General features: G+C 27.3%; 1 protein-coding gene across 1 annotated transcript in view; it reads left to right on the forward strand.

Annotated features, from left to right (window-relative positions):
• The window catches only part of LOC148234799 (trissin receptor-like), a 51,536-nt gene that overhangs the window by 19,750 nt on the left and 15,194 nt on the right, over positions 1 to 16,592 (forward strand). Inside the window, exons 2-6 of the mRNA XM_088185984.1 lie at positions 947 to 1,240; positions 4,185 to 4,329; positions 4,396 to 4,555; positions 9,536 to 9,733; positions 10,463 to 10,606. Coding sequence (XP_088042110.1) covers positions 947 to 1,240; positions 4,185 to 4,329; positions 4,396 to 4,555; positions 9,536 to 9,733; positions 10,463 to 10,606 — 941 coding nt within the window. The remainder of the gene's footprint in view (positions 1 to 946; positions 1,241 to 4,184; positions 4,330 to 4,395; positions 4,556 to 9,535; positions 9,734 to 10,462; positions 10,607 to 16,592) is intronic.

Below are 16,592 nucleotides of genomic sequence, written 5' to 3' on the forward strand. Positions count from 1 at the left end.
ATGGGGCCTTTAGATTGTTATTTTTTTTTATTAAAATATATATTTTTAATATAAATATAATTTCTTGAACGACACTGTTTATTTTTTCAATTATGTTGGTGTTCTCGAGAGAATCACGGCAGTCACTGTCAGTTACTGGCAGAAGGAATTATAGATCCCGATTCAAGTATGCTGCGAAATAAAGTGCCATATATGACACGAATAATGGCATCTTTACTTGCTTTTTAAAGAGATTTAGCGATCTTTAATGACAATTTATTTAGTCAAAATGTTCCCCTAAAAATCATAGGAATAATTTCCTATGATTTTTAGGGTAACATTTTGATTGCGAAATATATTTTTTCGTTAATCGGCGGCCATAGATCACAAACAATGTATAATCGCTCATATAACTCAATAATAATGAAGTTAAATTATCTGAGCTACTAGGCCCAAAAGTTTTTTGACTGATGCCTAAGACGCACCTGGTCGAAGGCCTTTTCAAAATTAATATATACTACGTTTACTTGTATTTCTGCATGAAATGATTTTGTCTTTGTTTTGGTAAAAGACAGAATCTTAAAAGACAAAGCTTAAAAGATAAATATTTTAAATATTTTAGCAGGAACTTACAACATTGTAATTAGTCAATAGTTTCTTTATACATTATTCGTCAACCTTTTTATAAATTTCTAAAGATTAAGAATTTATGGCGTCTTGAGAACCAATTTTATAAATATTCAGATCAAATTAAATCACATATATTCAATTTAATCTATTATATATACAAAGATGAATTTTTAAAGGCTTCTTTAATAACGTACGATACTCATATGAACCATGAAATGTTTTAATTGCTTGAAATGAGTTATTCTATTTTTTGCGGTTAATATTAAAAATTAAATAAAACATTGTGTAAAGAATTAATTTTTTTTTCAGGTTTTAAAATATGATTGAATTTTTACAGGTTTACCATTGATTGATTTGAATGTGTTCAGTGTGAATATGTATAAAAAGTGGCAAGCCTTTAATGACATAGAGGACTTTCACAACGAGCCAGGCTTAAAAATTGTTTATCAAAATGTGACTATAGTGTCGAATGTGTCAAATATATTTGTGAATAATGTGTACGAAATGGACTTTAAAAATAGATCGCAAATAGAAAATGGAACTGATCAAGTAGACTATGTGTTTGATAGACCAGATGTAAGGGCAATATTCATTACATTGTACACACTAGTTTTTTGCTGCTGCTTTTTCGGTGAGTATTATATTTTTAATTATTATGAAATATATTATTTTTGTGTTAATAACTATTCAATAAAAGTGTAGATATGTTCTATTGCATTTGAATCGTAAAAGTTATAAATAATGGTACCATCTTAATTTTATTTAATATTATTAGCAACTGTATAATATGATACAAAAATATATAGAAAAAAATTATATTAGAACATCTATTCTTTATTATTTTTGTTGAACGCATTTTTATTTAATCAAAAGAGATCGAAGTCAGGTTCATATATAGATACCTATTAATACAATGTTCCTTTCAATTCCCAGAAGAAAGTCTCTAGCGTATTTCTCAAATAAATTGTTGTTCGTTAGATATAATTAAAATAAGTAAACAATAACAAAACTGTGCTCTTACCCACATATATTTTTATAAATATTTTAATTAATAATCCATTATTAAAAATATTTTAGTATGTTTTCTTAGTACAATGATATCTATTGAGATTGATAATTATACGTATGTATAATTGGCTAAAACTGAATACAGATTTCGAGAGGATTCTATGACATAATAATCTTCATTGATAATAATATTTAATGATAATTAATCATTCATTGAACAAATGTTTGATAATTATTGTTTGCAGATATATATATATATATATATATATATATATATATATATATATATATATATATATAAATATATATATATATATATATATATATATATATATATATGTATATATAAATATATATATATATATATATATATATATATATATATATATATATATATATATATATATATATTATATATTTTTTCTTTATGTCCTTTAGCATAATCAGGATATGTATTTATGGTACACTTTTTTTTAAAGTCACACAAATAAGAGTTTTTGAAATTTATTTTATTAATTTGGCTTTTAATGTCTAAAAACACGGTAATTAAATTGCGAACTTATTTACTATCTGGCCCGCGCAGAAGAGCGTACTTAAAATATTTGATCGTTTTGTTATTATATTGTTACAAATTTTATTTGATCAACTAATTTATAGCAGCACGTGACTTTTTAAATTAAAAAATATAATTTTAATTTTTTACGTGAGTTATATATTACACATAATTTTTTTTAAATTTATGTGTCTTATCCTAGCGTTTATGTCCTACAAATGCGTTTCTAAAACATTTATTTATGCTATGTTAAAAAAGTACCATAAATAAATATCCTGATTATGCTTAAGAACATCTTTAGCGAAATATCGAGAAAACTTCAAAGGACATAAAAGCGAGGGTAAAACACATAAATATAAAAATATAATATGCAATATATAACTCGCGTGAAAAAATAATAGCAATTTTTAATATGAACAGTTACGTGCTGCTATAAATTATATCGGTATTTTCCACATTGCCAAAAAATACCGAAATTGTTGCCATCATTGAAAAGAGTAACTAAAATATTTTGAACGAGTTTCAATGAGAAATATTATTTTTCTAATCATATATTTCTTTTATTATGTAACACAAGAATATTCAGCTGTGCAATGAAAGGGTCACATATGAAATTAAAATCAGTAAAATATTTTTTATGTAATTTTGCTATTTAATTAGATAAAATATAATTTAATTGATTTTCATAAGAAAAAATATTAAAAAGTATTTTTTTCATTTAAATATATAACGTATAGATTAAATTTCATTATTACAGTTAAGATAAAAAGAAAAAATGTACTATCGATACATATGACAATAATTTTTTGCCAATAAATATTATTAATATCATAGATTTGCTGTATTTATTAATATGTATGGTTCAACTATATAAAGAAACACACATGCTAAAAAGAGTTACAGCAAAATATACTGTGCGCTTATTTTTAATACCATAATTTTATTATTGTTCTATTTTTACTAAAAAAATGTAGATAGTAGTAATCAGCTCTAAATAAAACTAATAATTTAATGTTTTATTGTGTAAAGCTTTAACTACTAAATAAATAAATATATGAAAATGCATTTTACAATATTTATAATATATGTATTCAATTTGCTTGCTAAAAAAGCGTATATTTTTTAATATAAATTAAGCTATCATATATTTGTGGGAAATACCGTTAATGGGATCTCTTTAATGAAAACTCTTTTTTTATGATTTTTTCAAACATTCATCGTAATGATTTGTGTTTTATAAGGACCTAAAATTAAAGTAAAAAACTGTTTTTATTATATAAAAAGAAAACATGATCATATGTAGTTTTAATTTAAACTTTATAAACATCCTATATATTATATGGGATGTCAGACAGACACATATTCAAACAGTATAAGATTCGATTGTACTATTTATACAAATATTTGATTATTACTCTGTGCATTGGTATGCTTAGGACAAAAAAGGTTTTATTTGATGCATATATTATAGAAAGGACGCATATATATTGTATATTTGTTGTGTGGAATTTCTGTGTGACTACGAAGAATCGTGACAAAGTTAGACAATAGTAAACTATTTTGAATTCAATTCGATTTCTGTGAGATGGTTACAAGTTTTTATTTATTTCCAATGTTTGAAAAATACTGATTTATATATTTATATTTTATACAGTTGTTAATAAAATAAATAAATTAAATATAATATTTCTATAGTGCTTGGAATTAAGAGTATACTTTAGTTATACAATTAATCTTTTCATGTATAAAGTTAAAAGTTAAGCATAATATAACAAAATATTTACTTTTTTCTTAAAAATCCTTATTTAAATTTTATTCCGAGAATTTTAATTAATCATAAAATAAAACAGATTGTTGATATTAAATATTTAATTTATAATGTAAATTTTAAAGACGAAGTTTATTTTTATTAATATTTTTTTAAATTTAGTGCAGTGCCGCAATTAATTGTATTTAATAACTCTTAACAAGCATATTAAAAATTAATGTACTATATCATAAAATCTTATTTCAGGAAATCTGATGGTTATACTGGTAGTTACGCTCTCGAGAAGATTAAGGTCAATAACGAACTTCTTTTTAGCAAACTTAGCAGTGGCTGACTTATGCGTGGGAGTATTCTGCGTATTTCAGAATCTTTCATTATATTTAGTACCAACGTAAATATAATAAAAAGCATAATATATCAGTCAAAATACATTTTAACAAATTGTTTATGATTTCAGCTGGGTATTTGGCGATTTTCTCTGCAAGATGTATCAATTCGTACACTCTCTCAGTTACACCGCATCCATATTCATCCTGGTTGTAATTTGCACAGAAAGATACTTTGCAATAATCCATCCGATTACATGCAAGCAAATTTTGACTTCAAAACGACTTAGGGTACGTATTTAGGTGCTTATATTAATTTTCTGTTATTAAACCTGACGCTTTCAACAAAGGTAAATTGACATACACGTGAGACAAACTTGCCTGCATCTCTCGCAATATTTGACTCCCACAAGTCACGTTACTCACAATTTCTAGCCTGATGAAACTTGTACGTTATTATACAATTATTTCCAGAAATAGAATAGAGTGACTGTGATTCGGACGAATGAGTTTAAATGAAAATTGTTAGTCTATTTCAATTCGATAATACAATTGAAAATGTGAATTATATAATACTACACCAAAATAGAATTAAATTTATACCTATGTTTTCACGATTGAAAATCAATACTTACTATGTAATGTGAAATTAAAGTATCAAATTATAGTTTAGTAAATTTTGTAGTAATCGAACTTAAGTTCAAAGAAAATACAAATGCGTAGTATTGGGTTACTACAATCAGATCTTATTAAAGTTAATTTATTAACAATTAGCAAATTAGGAGTCGTAAAAGAACCGTCTTTGTTGTTGCTTCTTACAAAAAGGCTATTCAACTGCAAATAAAATATACTTAATTAAACGTAAAATAAATTAAATATACATTAGTTAATTGAGCATTATTTTACCTATTAAATATAGGTATATAATACTTATATATTTTGATGATCATCTTTCTAAAAAAAGAGTTAGTTTTAAAATAATTTTGTTAAGCCGTAGTATTAAATTATTTGCAGTGATGTTACATTAAAAACACATGAGCTTTTAATATTATTTTTGATGTAAAACTTTATATATGGAATTAATTTAATTACTTAAATTTCTATACATATTATGTTTGCTCTAGATAAATAATAGTTTTGCTATTATAAGCAAGATCACAATAAGAATTTATGATTCGTTAACCGCACAGTACTTTTTTAAAAATGACGCAAAAACTTTTTGCACGGACACACCTTTTTCTATACAGCCATTGTAAAACATTTAAAAATAATCGTATAAATTAAAGTTTTAACAAAAATGGTATGACAATTTTGTCGAGAAATTTTCTGATATTTTAAATGAGAATTCAAGAAATACAAATTTATGAGTTAACTCGGACATTAGTGGGTAGGGATTAATGAATTAAATTATGCATAAAATCTTGCAATAAATTGCTAAATAAAAAATTTGCCATTGCTCCAAATAAAAAATCCTGTTTAAATAATATATACGACTAAAAAATATTTTATGGTTAAGGTAGAAAATTTATAAGAAGCCTTATATGTTATTTAAAGAAAGAATAATTTTTAGTGCATATAATAAAGCCCCAAAGTCTGATTTTCTAACTAGTAAAAATATGATGTGTTTATTTTTTCATTTTGATGTGCATCCTTATTATCAGCTTTATTAAACCTTTGAGCGGTATCGCCGTACATGTACGGCGGTCGATATTTTACTGTTTTGAGGTACCCCAGATAGTTCTATATTTACATATAAATAAAAAACTATTTATTTAAATAATATTTTTTTTTAAATTAAATAGTACCTAAATGAACATAACAAAAAATATGTTATATTGATTTTTTTAGATATTGAGAGCCTCTCAATTAATTCAATAAAAATCAAAATAGCCGAAAAATATATAAAAATATAAAAATAAATTAATAAGATTAGGAAAATCTAACCTAATCAGAGAATCTCAATTAAAATTATGTGCTTTTAATAATCATTAATTAAAAATTGAAAAATATAGATGTTCAATCAATTTCATCGAGGAGTTTTAGTCATTGTCTATATCACTAGACTATTTTGCTGATAAATAGTATATTGATTGCACTAATAATTTGCTTTAAAAGTGAAATAAAATGCAGTAAAGTAATGCAAATGTTGAAAAAGGAAGTAATATTAAAACGAGCGGCTTATGAATATTACAAACGTTCTTAATAGGGCTTAACACATTAACCACTAAGAGCATTATGCGTAGTATTCGCCGCAAGCAATATTAATTAGCCTGCTGAAAATGTTGGTATCTCGTGCGGTTTATGCAAATTTATTTTGACTGACAATGTGGGCAAAAAACGAGTAACAGGCAAATTTGTTCCAAAACTGTTGAATTTTCAATAGAAACCACATCGAAATAAAGTCTCTGATGCTTAGATTATAACCAAATAGTCTAATAATAATTCTAACCACTTAGTCACATAGTCAATAATATTGCATTTTAAATTCATTCTCTATTAATCCGTAAGATACTATTTTTTTTACAACACTGAATTTTTTTTCTCAAATTGTTGTTGATTCTAATGATTTAACGGAGTTGCAGGGGTCCTTAGAATTCGTTGAGCCAATAAATAATTTGCGAATAATTTATTTTTCCATTTTGAATATTTCTGATTTTGAAGAATAACAATAGAAATCCTTTTTTGACTACTGATTTTGGAGTTTGCAAATATTTATTTAATAACATCAATGTCTGGATTCTTAGATTATACAATTTCTCTTTAATTGCCCGTTGAAAATTGTTTTTATAAATTTGGGCCCTTTCTGCTGTGTATAATAATCTTGTGACAATTGTCTATAACAGCTGTTGCTACTTTACAACACTATAAAAACACCTTTTTAGAAAATTGATTCCCATGCGTAATTTATTTTTATCGGAGCTGGTTTTTAGATCACCAAAGCAAAGATAAAGCCGCCGGCCGGTTAGAGTAATAAAAAATTGCAAAAATTGTTGTCATTCAAATACTATTGATCTTCTGAGAAAATATGCACTTTTTGTGACTGCGATTATGAACATGAACCGAACCGAAATAAACCGATATTTTTTTCAGTTCAGCTCCGACTTTCATTCCGACAAAACTAACGGTTTTTTCGGATTTTGGTTTTCGGTTTAGTTCTGATTTGAAGCTTTTACAAAAATAAATAAAAAATATTGCAATGACAAAGCGGACAGGTAGTGAAATGTACCACTTGGAACGACACGTGCTAGGTTGCCAAATCTGCATATGTTCAAACAATCAACAGCTACGATTCTTATTAGAAAGAATATGAATATAAACATATATGCTTCTAGAGAAGAAGTTCATTGTTTTTTCCGACACTGATTGTCCGCAAAAAATAGTAATATAAGTTGCTTTTCGCAAAAATCTGTCCGCAAAATTCGTGTTCGGAGTAAATATGTCCAGAAAAATCCGAACACCGTTAAGGTTCGCACACCGTGAAATTTCCGAAAATGCAATAAGACCTTGGACGAGCCAACGTCGCTTTCTAAAGGCGTAGACGTATTTCGCCGTTCTACGAAGTGATTGGCTGGAAGATCGCTGCCAATATGCGATTGGCCAGCAAGCCCTATAGCCCTAAAGCATATAATCCGGACTCCGATGAGGAGAGACAGACAGTCGGAGGGTGAGACAGTCACCCAGTCAGGAAACAGGCAGTCAGTGTCACCAGTAGCCATCCGAAAAGACCAGAAGACGCACCCCCACCGACAGACGCAAAGAAACGACCTGGAACTCCCGAACGACCAACGCCGCAAGAAGAACTACCCCCGCTGCAGATAGCCACAAGAACCCTGAGGATCATCCACGGGCATCATCATCTGCATCAGCTTCACCACCGCTTGGAGGAAACATCTTGTCGATAATCATCCGTCGCACTCATGTAAATATTGTAATAAAAAGTCTTACTAGATTCACATTGAGTCTCATTGGCCACAAGGGTAGGCAATTAGACATCAACCCTTAAAATTGGATTTAATTTGAATTGATTGCTATATTGCACTCTGTAGTTTAAAATTCAACAATTAAAATATTTACCTTATTTTTTAAATATAATAATAAAAAAAATTCGGTAAAATCAGTGTCCAGAATAATCAGTATCTGCAAAAATGTGTCCGCAAAATTCATATCCGGGAAAATCCAAAAACCGAGAAAAGACAGATCAAATAAACCATCTCCATTTCGATCAAGCGTATATTAGCTCACACATAGCACACCTCATTCAAATCCTTTTGGAATTCAATTTTGAAGAGAATTTTCACGATCTACTAGCACTAGCAGAGCTACGCCAAGAATCGACCGAAAGACTAAGAAAGCAGCCGCTTCTCTTTTACGTCAACACTGGTTCAGCTAAGACGTCCAAAATCCCGAGTTTCGAAAATGATTAGATCTTACGCAGACAAATTGCACGTGTCACAAAAATAGTTGCGCATTTATAAAAATAAAACCGTAAAATATAATATATTGCTTTATTTTAATTATTGTACAATGATATTACGTATGTTCAATGAAGCAGACAGAGCTTTATGTTTACCAAAGTATTTAATTAAAACAGATTTAATAAATCTAAAAGTTTGAATAATTTGAATCGAGGAATATTATTTATGGCTGTATTTATATTCTTATTAATGTGAATAAGTTAAAAAATAATGTTTTACCAAAGAATTTAAAGAAGTACTTATAGATTTAATACTGAAAGTAGTCAGATCTCGAAAATGAGAACGGCATACGTAATGTTTCAGAAAGATGTATTGCTTGGATAATCCGCAAAAGTACACGTTTAGCAGTTTTCCGAAAGAAATGAAACATCCCTTTGTTATGTAAGACCTTGTTTTAATTATGTACCATAATTTTAATCTGTGCATACCTTATTATGAAATATAGTACAACTCATTGGAGTAGTTTTTTAAATTCAGTTGAAAATTTGTCAATACAAAAATGAGATAAATATCTACATGAATATGATTTTTTTTACTAAAAATATTTAATTTTAACGCGTGTTTTAACCCTTTAAATTTATTTATGATATACAAAATTTTGTTTCCTTGAATAATTAATTTATTTCCCGAACCATCTCCAAGTTTTAATTAATGCTTCGGGGCATACACGATATGACGAAGACATGTCAAAGTTTTTCTTAAAATGTTGTAATAATAAAACAATATGTATGTGTCTATTATGAAAATGTTATCAAATATCTTATAGTAGAGTGATTTAATCTGATTTTTATTTTAGCTAGTCATAGTCGGTGTGTGGATCACCAGCGCTTTATACAGTGTCCCAAAATTTATTTGGATTCAAACCATAACTAACGACTTGGCTGACGGACAAAAGGAGACAATCTGCATAACTCACAGAAGAAAATACGACTCGGAGCTGTATGATATGATCAACTTTGGGCTCCTTTATGTGCTACCATTGTGCGTTATGACGGTAAGTGGTAATTTAATTTATCAAGAGCTGTGCCATAAATTTCGAGAGCAGACGTCAAGTTGGCGTAGAGAATTCACGTTGATACAAAAAAGAGTTTAACTTTAAACTTGGCATATTTACGGGCTCTGCAGAGTTTTAACGCGGCGTAAACTCGTAATTAAAAAAAATATGCAGAAAGCAATTTTTCCTCTTGGCTTTTGAAACTCTAATCTACCTAGATGGTAATTGTTTTCAGAGATGTTTTATTAAAATTGTGAATTTCAGTTTGGTTTTATAAAATGTGTCAAACAAACATAATCCAATTAAATTATATACGCCGGTATCATATTCGTTAAAAATCAACGTAGTTGTATAAATTGAATAAAAAAGTTTGACCCTATATATTAATGAACTGTTTAAAATTGTGACGTGATAATGAACAATCAGAATTTCAATTAACATAAAATTAAATTTAATTATCATTGTTACATTTATATCGTATGTTTTTCTCAAATAATTCATAAATAAATTTTAGTTCAATACATAATTAAAATATGCAAAAACGGTACATACAGATCAAATGATTCACTCTTTATTTTACGGATATATGCGATTTTATCTAGCTTGAGATGAATAACACTAGAGTGTCCATTTGTCTCAAGCTTATTCTAAATACTAGGTATTAGGTAGTTAGTGTAACGAACTTATGAACAGTTGTTAAGCTTGACGCGTGTTTGTAACGCTCGACAGGTCCTATACACGAGGATAGCAGTTGTATTATGGAGGAGTGCTCGTAGCATGGAGAGGAGAATTTCCAGAGTGCCTGTGCCAAATCCTTGCAGGACTAATGTATGCTCTCATCACTGCGACCACAGAACTACCGCAGATTGCCACGTAAGTAATTTTTATCAATAGCATTGAAATTAAATTATTCATCCCATTCAACATAAACTGCATTTTTTTTATGCATAAATTCATTTTATTATTTAAAATCTATATATATATATATATATTAATTGTATTCTTACGTTTGAAGATATCGTAAGAATACCGGCTTATGTTTCGGCGGCTGCTAGGTCCGCTGGCACCGTTCGCAAGACTTCAGACGCGCGTGTATCGTGTCCTTACAATACATATGCCGCGTAGTATTTTTGATTTTTTAAAAATAAAACGCATTATATTCTACTAACAATAAAATTTGTATTGTATATATGGTATATATTAGGAAAATTATTTGGAAAATATAAATACTACGTCTAAGCAATTTTTATTTTACGATTTTATATTAAAATCCTTAAAATACCCATGTACTTCTACTTAACAAATTTACAACTATCTTTAATAAGGCTGAAAATATGTTTCTTGATTTAAACATTAAAGTATAGCACCCAAAATTTTTCATTACCATCTTATTTTTTATTATTGATAACAGTTTTCAACACTTTTTCACTCATTTTTACGCTATACCTGTTCATAATGGCATTACAAATGAAGATTTATTTTAACAAGAGTTTATTCTTTCACATAAAACAAAAGTCGTTTAAAACCAGCCCTCGTTCAATAGTTCCTTAAAATTTAAGAGGTTTGTTCCATTAGCCCGTTTGTCCGTTGTTGGTGCCTGGCGGACAAATCCGATCGTGTGTGGTGAGAAAAGAAACATATTTGTCTGTCCGCTGTCCGTGCTCAAAACGAACGGATTAGACACGGACACGCAGATCCGAGCACCCGATGGTTTCCAGTGTTTTTTGTTAAAATTTGTCCCTTAAGTGATTTTATGACTCGGGCTAATTCCGCTCGCATTTATTAATTTGCGCCAAAGTTTCCGCCATCGGTAAACGTCTAAAATAAGATTTTGGTGATAAGGTTTTATTACTTTATGACAAGTTTTTGCTCTTTTAAAAGAGATATCAGACAACCGTTTTAAATGGACGCGTAAAAAGACTAAATTTATGTAACTGGTTAATTTGACGGGTTTCTGATTTATATTCTGATTTGATCAGAAAGTATTTTTTCTGGGATTTTTTACGACTTTTTATATTTGAACAATGCAATTATAATAACACTATATTTTTTTTAAATCTGGCCACTCTATATACCTATTTTTGTACAACATATAATTACTTATATATTATAAAACATATAAAAGCTCTATTACTTAAACTATCGTTTATTTAAAAATGCTAGAAAAACTGCAGTAACGATTTTTTTTGGAAAGTTAATAGCATTATATTTGTTGCGTATCATTTATAAACACAAAATTAAGCTGTTTATGATGCAACAATAAATTGGATTTTATGATTGATATGACGCTAAAAGTTTTTTCCGACAATTATTTATTGTTGGCTTAAGTACGTGTTAAAAATAAAAATATCATAGGAATGTGTACCCTAAAGATGGATGATCGTTCTGTAAAAAAAATTTTTTCTCGGTAAATAAAAACGTAAATCGTTCCTTCTGAGCAGGTAGCGAAACCTACAAATCTACTATTACATGCCTATTCTTATATTTAATCCAAAATAAAGCAGTGAAAGATAGAATTAATGTATAAAAAAGGAACAACGATAAATTAAATATTGAAATTAATATAAAAAAAACGGAAAAGACCATATTAACAATTTGTTGCCTTAACGACTAGTAGTATAAGTCAGTGACTTATTACTGAAATATCTGAGTTCGTATCTCATATTTAGATTAGTGTTTTTAAATTTATAATCTGTCTCAAAGATCGGAATCAGTGATTATTATATATTTATAATTTAAATCGATCATTAGTGTTTTTTCGATTTTCAAGTCTCTCGGATGTATAATTATAAAAAAAAACTATTGAATATGTGCTGTAATAATAGTTTAAAATAATTTAAATATTTGTTACTGATTTACAGATTTTTATTATTCTTTATCTTTCTTCGTTGTAACGCATTGGGCAAACGTCTGTAAATATAGGACAAACAAACTCACTAATTTATATATTAAAAGAAATACATAATTCATTACATTTATTTATCAAGCGATTTACTAACTATTTAAATACTAAATCTTGAAAGTTTTATACTTTAAATAAGTCTTCACATTAACAGCCATTGTTCAATGCTTAGACTTTAAAACATTATCGTAATTTACTATATACATAAATAAATAAGCCTGAACGCTATCACATACAAGCAGCTTTTCCACTTCAATCATTAGATTTAGTCCAGCCTAACCATTATCTTAGAGTCACCAGTAGCTGACTTAAGATTTGAGACAAATTTGAGATTTTACGACGCAAAGCAGCGGAATAAACAATTTATAACGTATCTAATACATATATAAATGATAATCGAATGCACAAATTTGCTCAAATGAAATAACAACTTTATATTTTAACTAAATAAACATTAGTATCGTAAACTAGTATTACTATATTATGTATTTTGACTAGCTATGTCATTAAACTATGATTTATGTATTTTTTTGTATGGCTTAACCTATGAGACTGAGTTATTATTTGATGTATACACATATTCACTATATATTTTATATATATTATCGCAAATATTAAATAAAAGATATCATTTAAAAAATATAATATGCTTCTTATTTTAACTGTTGCTAGTTATTATTAGTTTATTTACAGATAAATAAAATATATTGTTTATTTTTATGACATATAAAAAAGATAATTGATTAGTCAGAAATTAAATATATTAATTTATATAAAATATAATTTATTATAAAAATAAATTGTACATGTTAACCCTTGTAGATTTGAATGCTACAGTAACGTCAAATAACGCTTTGTATTCCGATTGAAACTTCTTTTATTTTTTGCGTTTATGTTTGCAAAGAAAACCCTTAGGAATCCCAACTGAATGAAATATTTTTTTCATCCCAATGGACAAGGTATTGTTTGGTATATATCCATACCTTAAAGTTATATTTAGTATATAATCTATAATACAATGATTTCAGATTATAATTAAATATAGCCTGTCACATTAGTTTAATTTAATTGTTGAATAAATGTATATATCATATATAGGTTATCTAGCTGAACAAAGTTTATAGATACACAAAGCGTTATTATAGTACAAAAGCTTTTTTTTCTCTCTACCGTAAACATGCTCATGAATGCGAGTTTCATTCACAATACTATGAGTCTATTGAGCTAACTTTCATACATGTCAATGTTTATAAATAGAAATAATTTTATTATTATTATAAGCTTAACGTGGCAATTATTATTATCTGTCATAGTTGTGGATTTACACACGTTTTAAACGTTAATTTAACAACGTACGTAGCTATCGATCATTTAAAGTCTAGCGAATAAATTTACGTTTATATATTTTAGTTCAGAATATCACGTGTATATGTAATATTTTAAGTAATCAATATACTGTAATTTACCGCATTATATTGGAGAGTTCGCTTGATTAAAATTAAATAGAGATCTGAATGCTTTGTGAGATAGTTTGTTGACAGTTCATTGTCAAGTATTGAAACACGTCTCTCTAATGTTTATTTAGCTTGAGTAATTGTGTTTTTGTTTGTGTCATGTGTCTGAAATTAACGGAAGTGTTACAATTTTATTTTCGTATATAAGTTTGGGTAATATTATTCAACCAATATGTTGATAAGGGTTTGTGAAGTTTAGTTTCGGAGATGTAAATCTTGAAAATGGCTTTTAAGGTAGACCCAAATCCACAACCAAAAAGCGATTAGGAGTCACGACGAAAGCTAACACTAAAATTTAAGACATTGGAATATATTCAAAAGTTTTGTTTATTTTTGACTAAGAAATTGTATTAAATAATATTATAAAATCAAAACTTTAAAATAAAATCTATACGGATTACATTTTTTTTAGAGAAAAAAAAACAAATTTATGTGAGCGTTTTTCATATACAATAAAATGAAACAAAACCTTTAGAAAATATTATTTTCAATTGAAATATGTATATATTTTATATTTCAGCAATTTTGTACTTATATATTTAAATTACACTTCAATTTGCAACATACATAGATTACGTTATACATTTTTAACCTTAAGAATACCTAATAAATATATGACCAGTGGTATAAGCCGGTGCCTAATATACCTTAATAATAAGACCTGAGCTTAAGAATAATTGTTTTTCAATTTATATCGTATCTGGTAGAATTATTTTAATTCTAATTGATACAGATTAAGCTTTTCTCTCAGAGAAATAATTAAAATAAACTTAAGCTAGGTCGTGCACAGTGACTTCTATTTATAGTCTTAATTGAACTAAACGATCATACTTATTAAGTAGTTGTTAATTGTGTTTACTTCGTTGTAATTTTGGAAAATTAAAAATATTTCCCCTTTATGCATAATTTTTTTTATTCTTTAAGGCAAAACTAACATATTTCATTGATTTAGGTTATAATATATATATATATATATAATTAAAATTTTAAATTATGTTTTTAAAAGTAGAAAAAAAAACATTTTAAAATATCACAAGATTATATATAAAAATCAAATGACTTTCAAAATAAGTTTGTTTTTTAATATAAACAAATAACCTTATCTTTGTGGCAAAAGTGCAAGAGTATTATACTGCGTATTTTACTCTGTTGTGTTTACTTATTTTTAATATTGAACAACAAGAATGCTTTTAACACATTTTAATTGTCAAACTTGAAAGCAAATTATTCGAGATTGTTATACTTTTAGGTTTAAAATTAAACCTCTTATTTTATCTAATCCGTTACAAATTCTCGCTAAGATAAAAAACATCAACGTTTTTTTTTTATTATTAAAAGAAAATCTCCAAGATCCATAAAATCATCATTTGTCTAAGTATAGTTGTTTCTTTACCGAATATTAGGTTTACTTTTAGCGACTTCCTTTTGTTGTTGCCATTCTCAACTGATGTACACTTTTTATGATTTATTTTTGTAAGCTCTGTTTATTTCCGATATTTATTTAACTCGTTGATGTTTTATTAAAAAAACAGCCACAAATTTAATACACTTTTTTCAAAGCATCTCCTAGATTTTTAGCCACAAACTTCATAGAACTCAATAGAATTTTTCAAAGCATACGTGTTTAAAACTTTTTGAACTGCCCTTGAATTTAGTGAGTTTCAGAGCTAGTTTCTGACTAGTTTAATCACTTAACGTTGACATGTATGTATATATGAATATACCAGAATGTACTTAATCAAACTTTGAGTTGTTGGATAGTTGACTTATAAGGGTTATCTAAGCGTACATAGCTCGGTCAGTTGTCCGTATAAAATTTACGTACAACACTAGGTCAAGTGGAGTTTGGCTAAATATTTAACCTAAATTATTATATGAGTGAAGCAAAAGCCAGATTAATAAATTGCCATGCTTAGTAAAGTTTGTTAATGAACTAATAATTTGTTTCGAAGTCTACAAAAATCAACGTAAAAGCTTAGTTGAAAAATAAGTGTTTTTTCACAATGTAAGTTTTATGACACATTTCGTTTCAGCCTCAATCTTTTCTGCAACACTAAAATAATTAAGTACTGGACCTTGAAAAATGAAATATTTCTGAATTGGTTGCGGTTTTTGATAAATTTCAAACATTTAAAATATCATATATGTATATATTTGGAAAACCCTATCAAAACAGCATCATTAGATAAGTGACTCGTCAATATATAAATTATTTAAATATGAAAATAAATGTTTCACACAAATTAAATAAAAAAATCATATTAATGTAATATCACAGTAATTGCTTGTTTGTAACTTTTAACGTGTGATTGTGTTAGTCCTGCGTGCGTGTGTTTTGGATAAAAAGTGGAAGCTCTGACGTTCACTAATTTAAAACGACTAATAAAATTAAGGTACAATGTTATGTTACAATGATCTTAATTTAATTTAAATAAATTTAAAT

This window comes from Plectrocnemia conspersa, unplaced genomic scaffold, assembly GCF_051122295.1.
Source record: "Plectrocnemia conspersa isolate PC_06_02 unplaced genomic scaffold, ASM5112229v1 ptg000005l, whole genome shotgun sequence".
NCBI lineage: Eukaryota > Metazoa > Arthropoda > Insecta > Trichoptera > Polycentropodidae > Plectrocnemia > Plectrocnemia conspersa.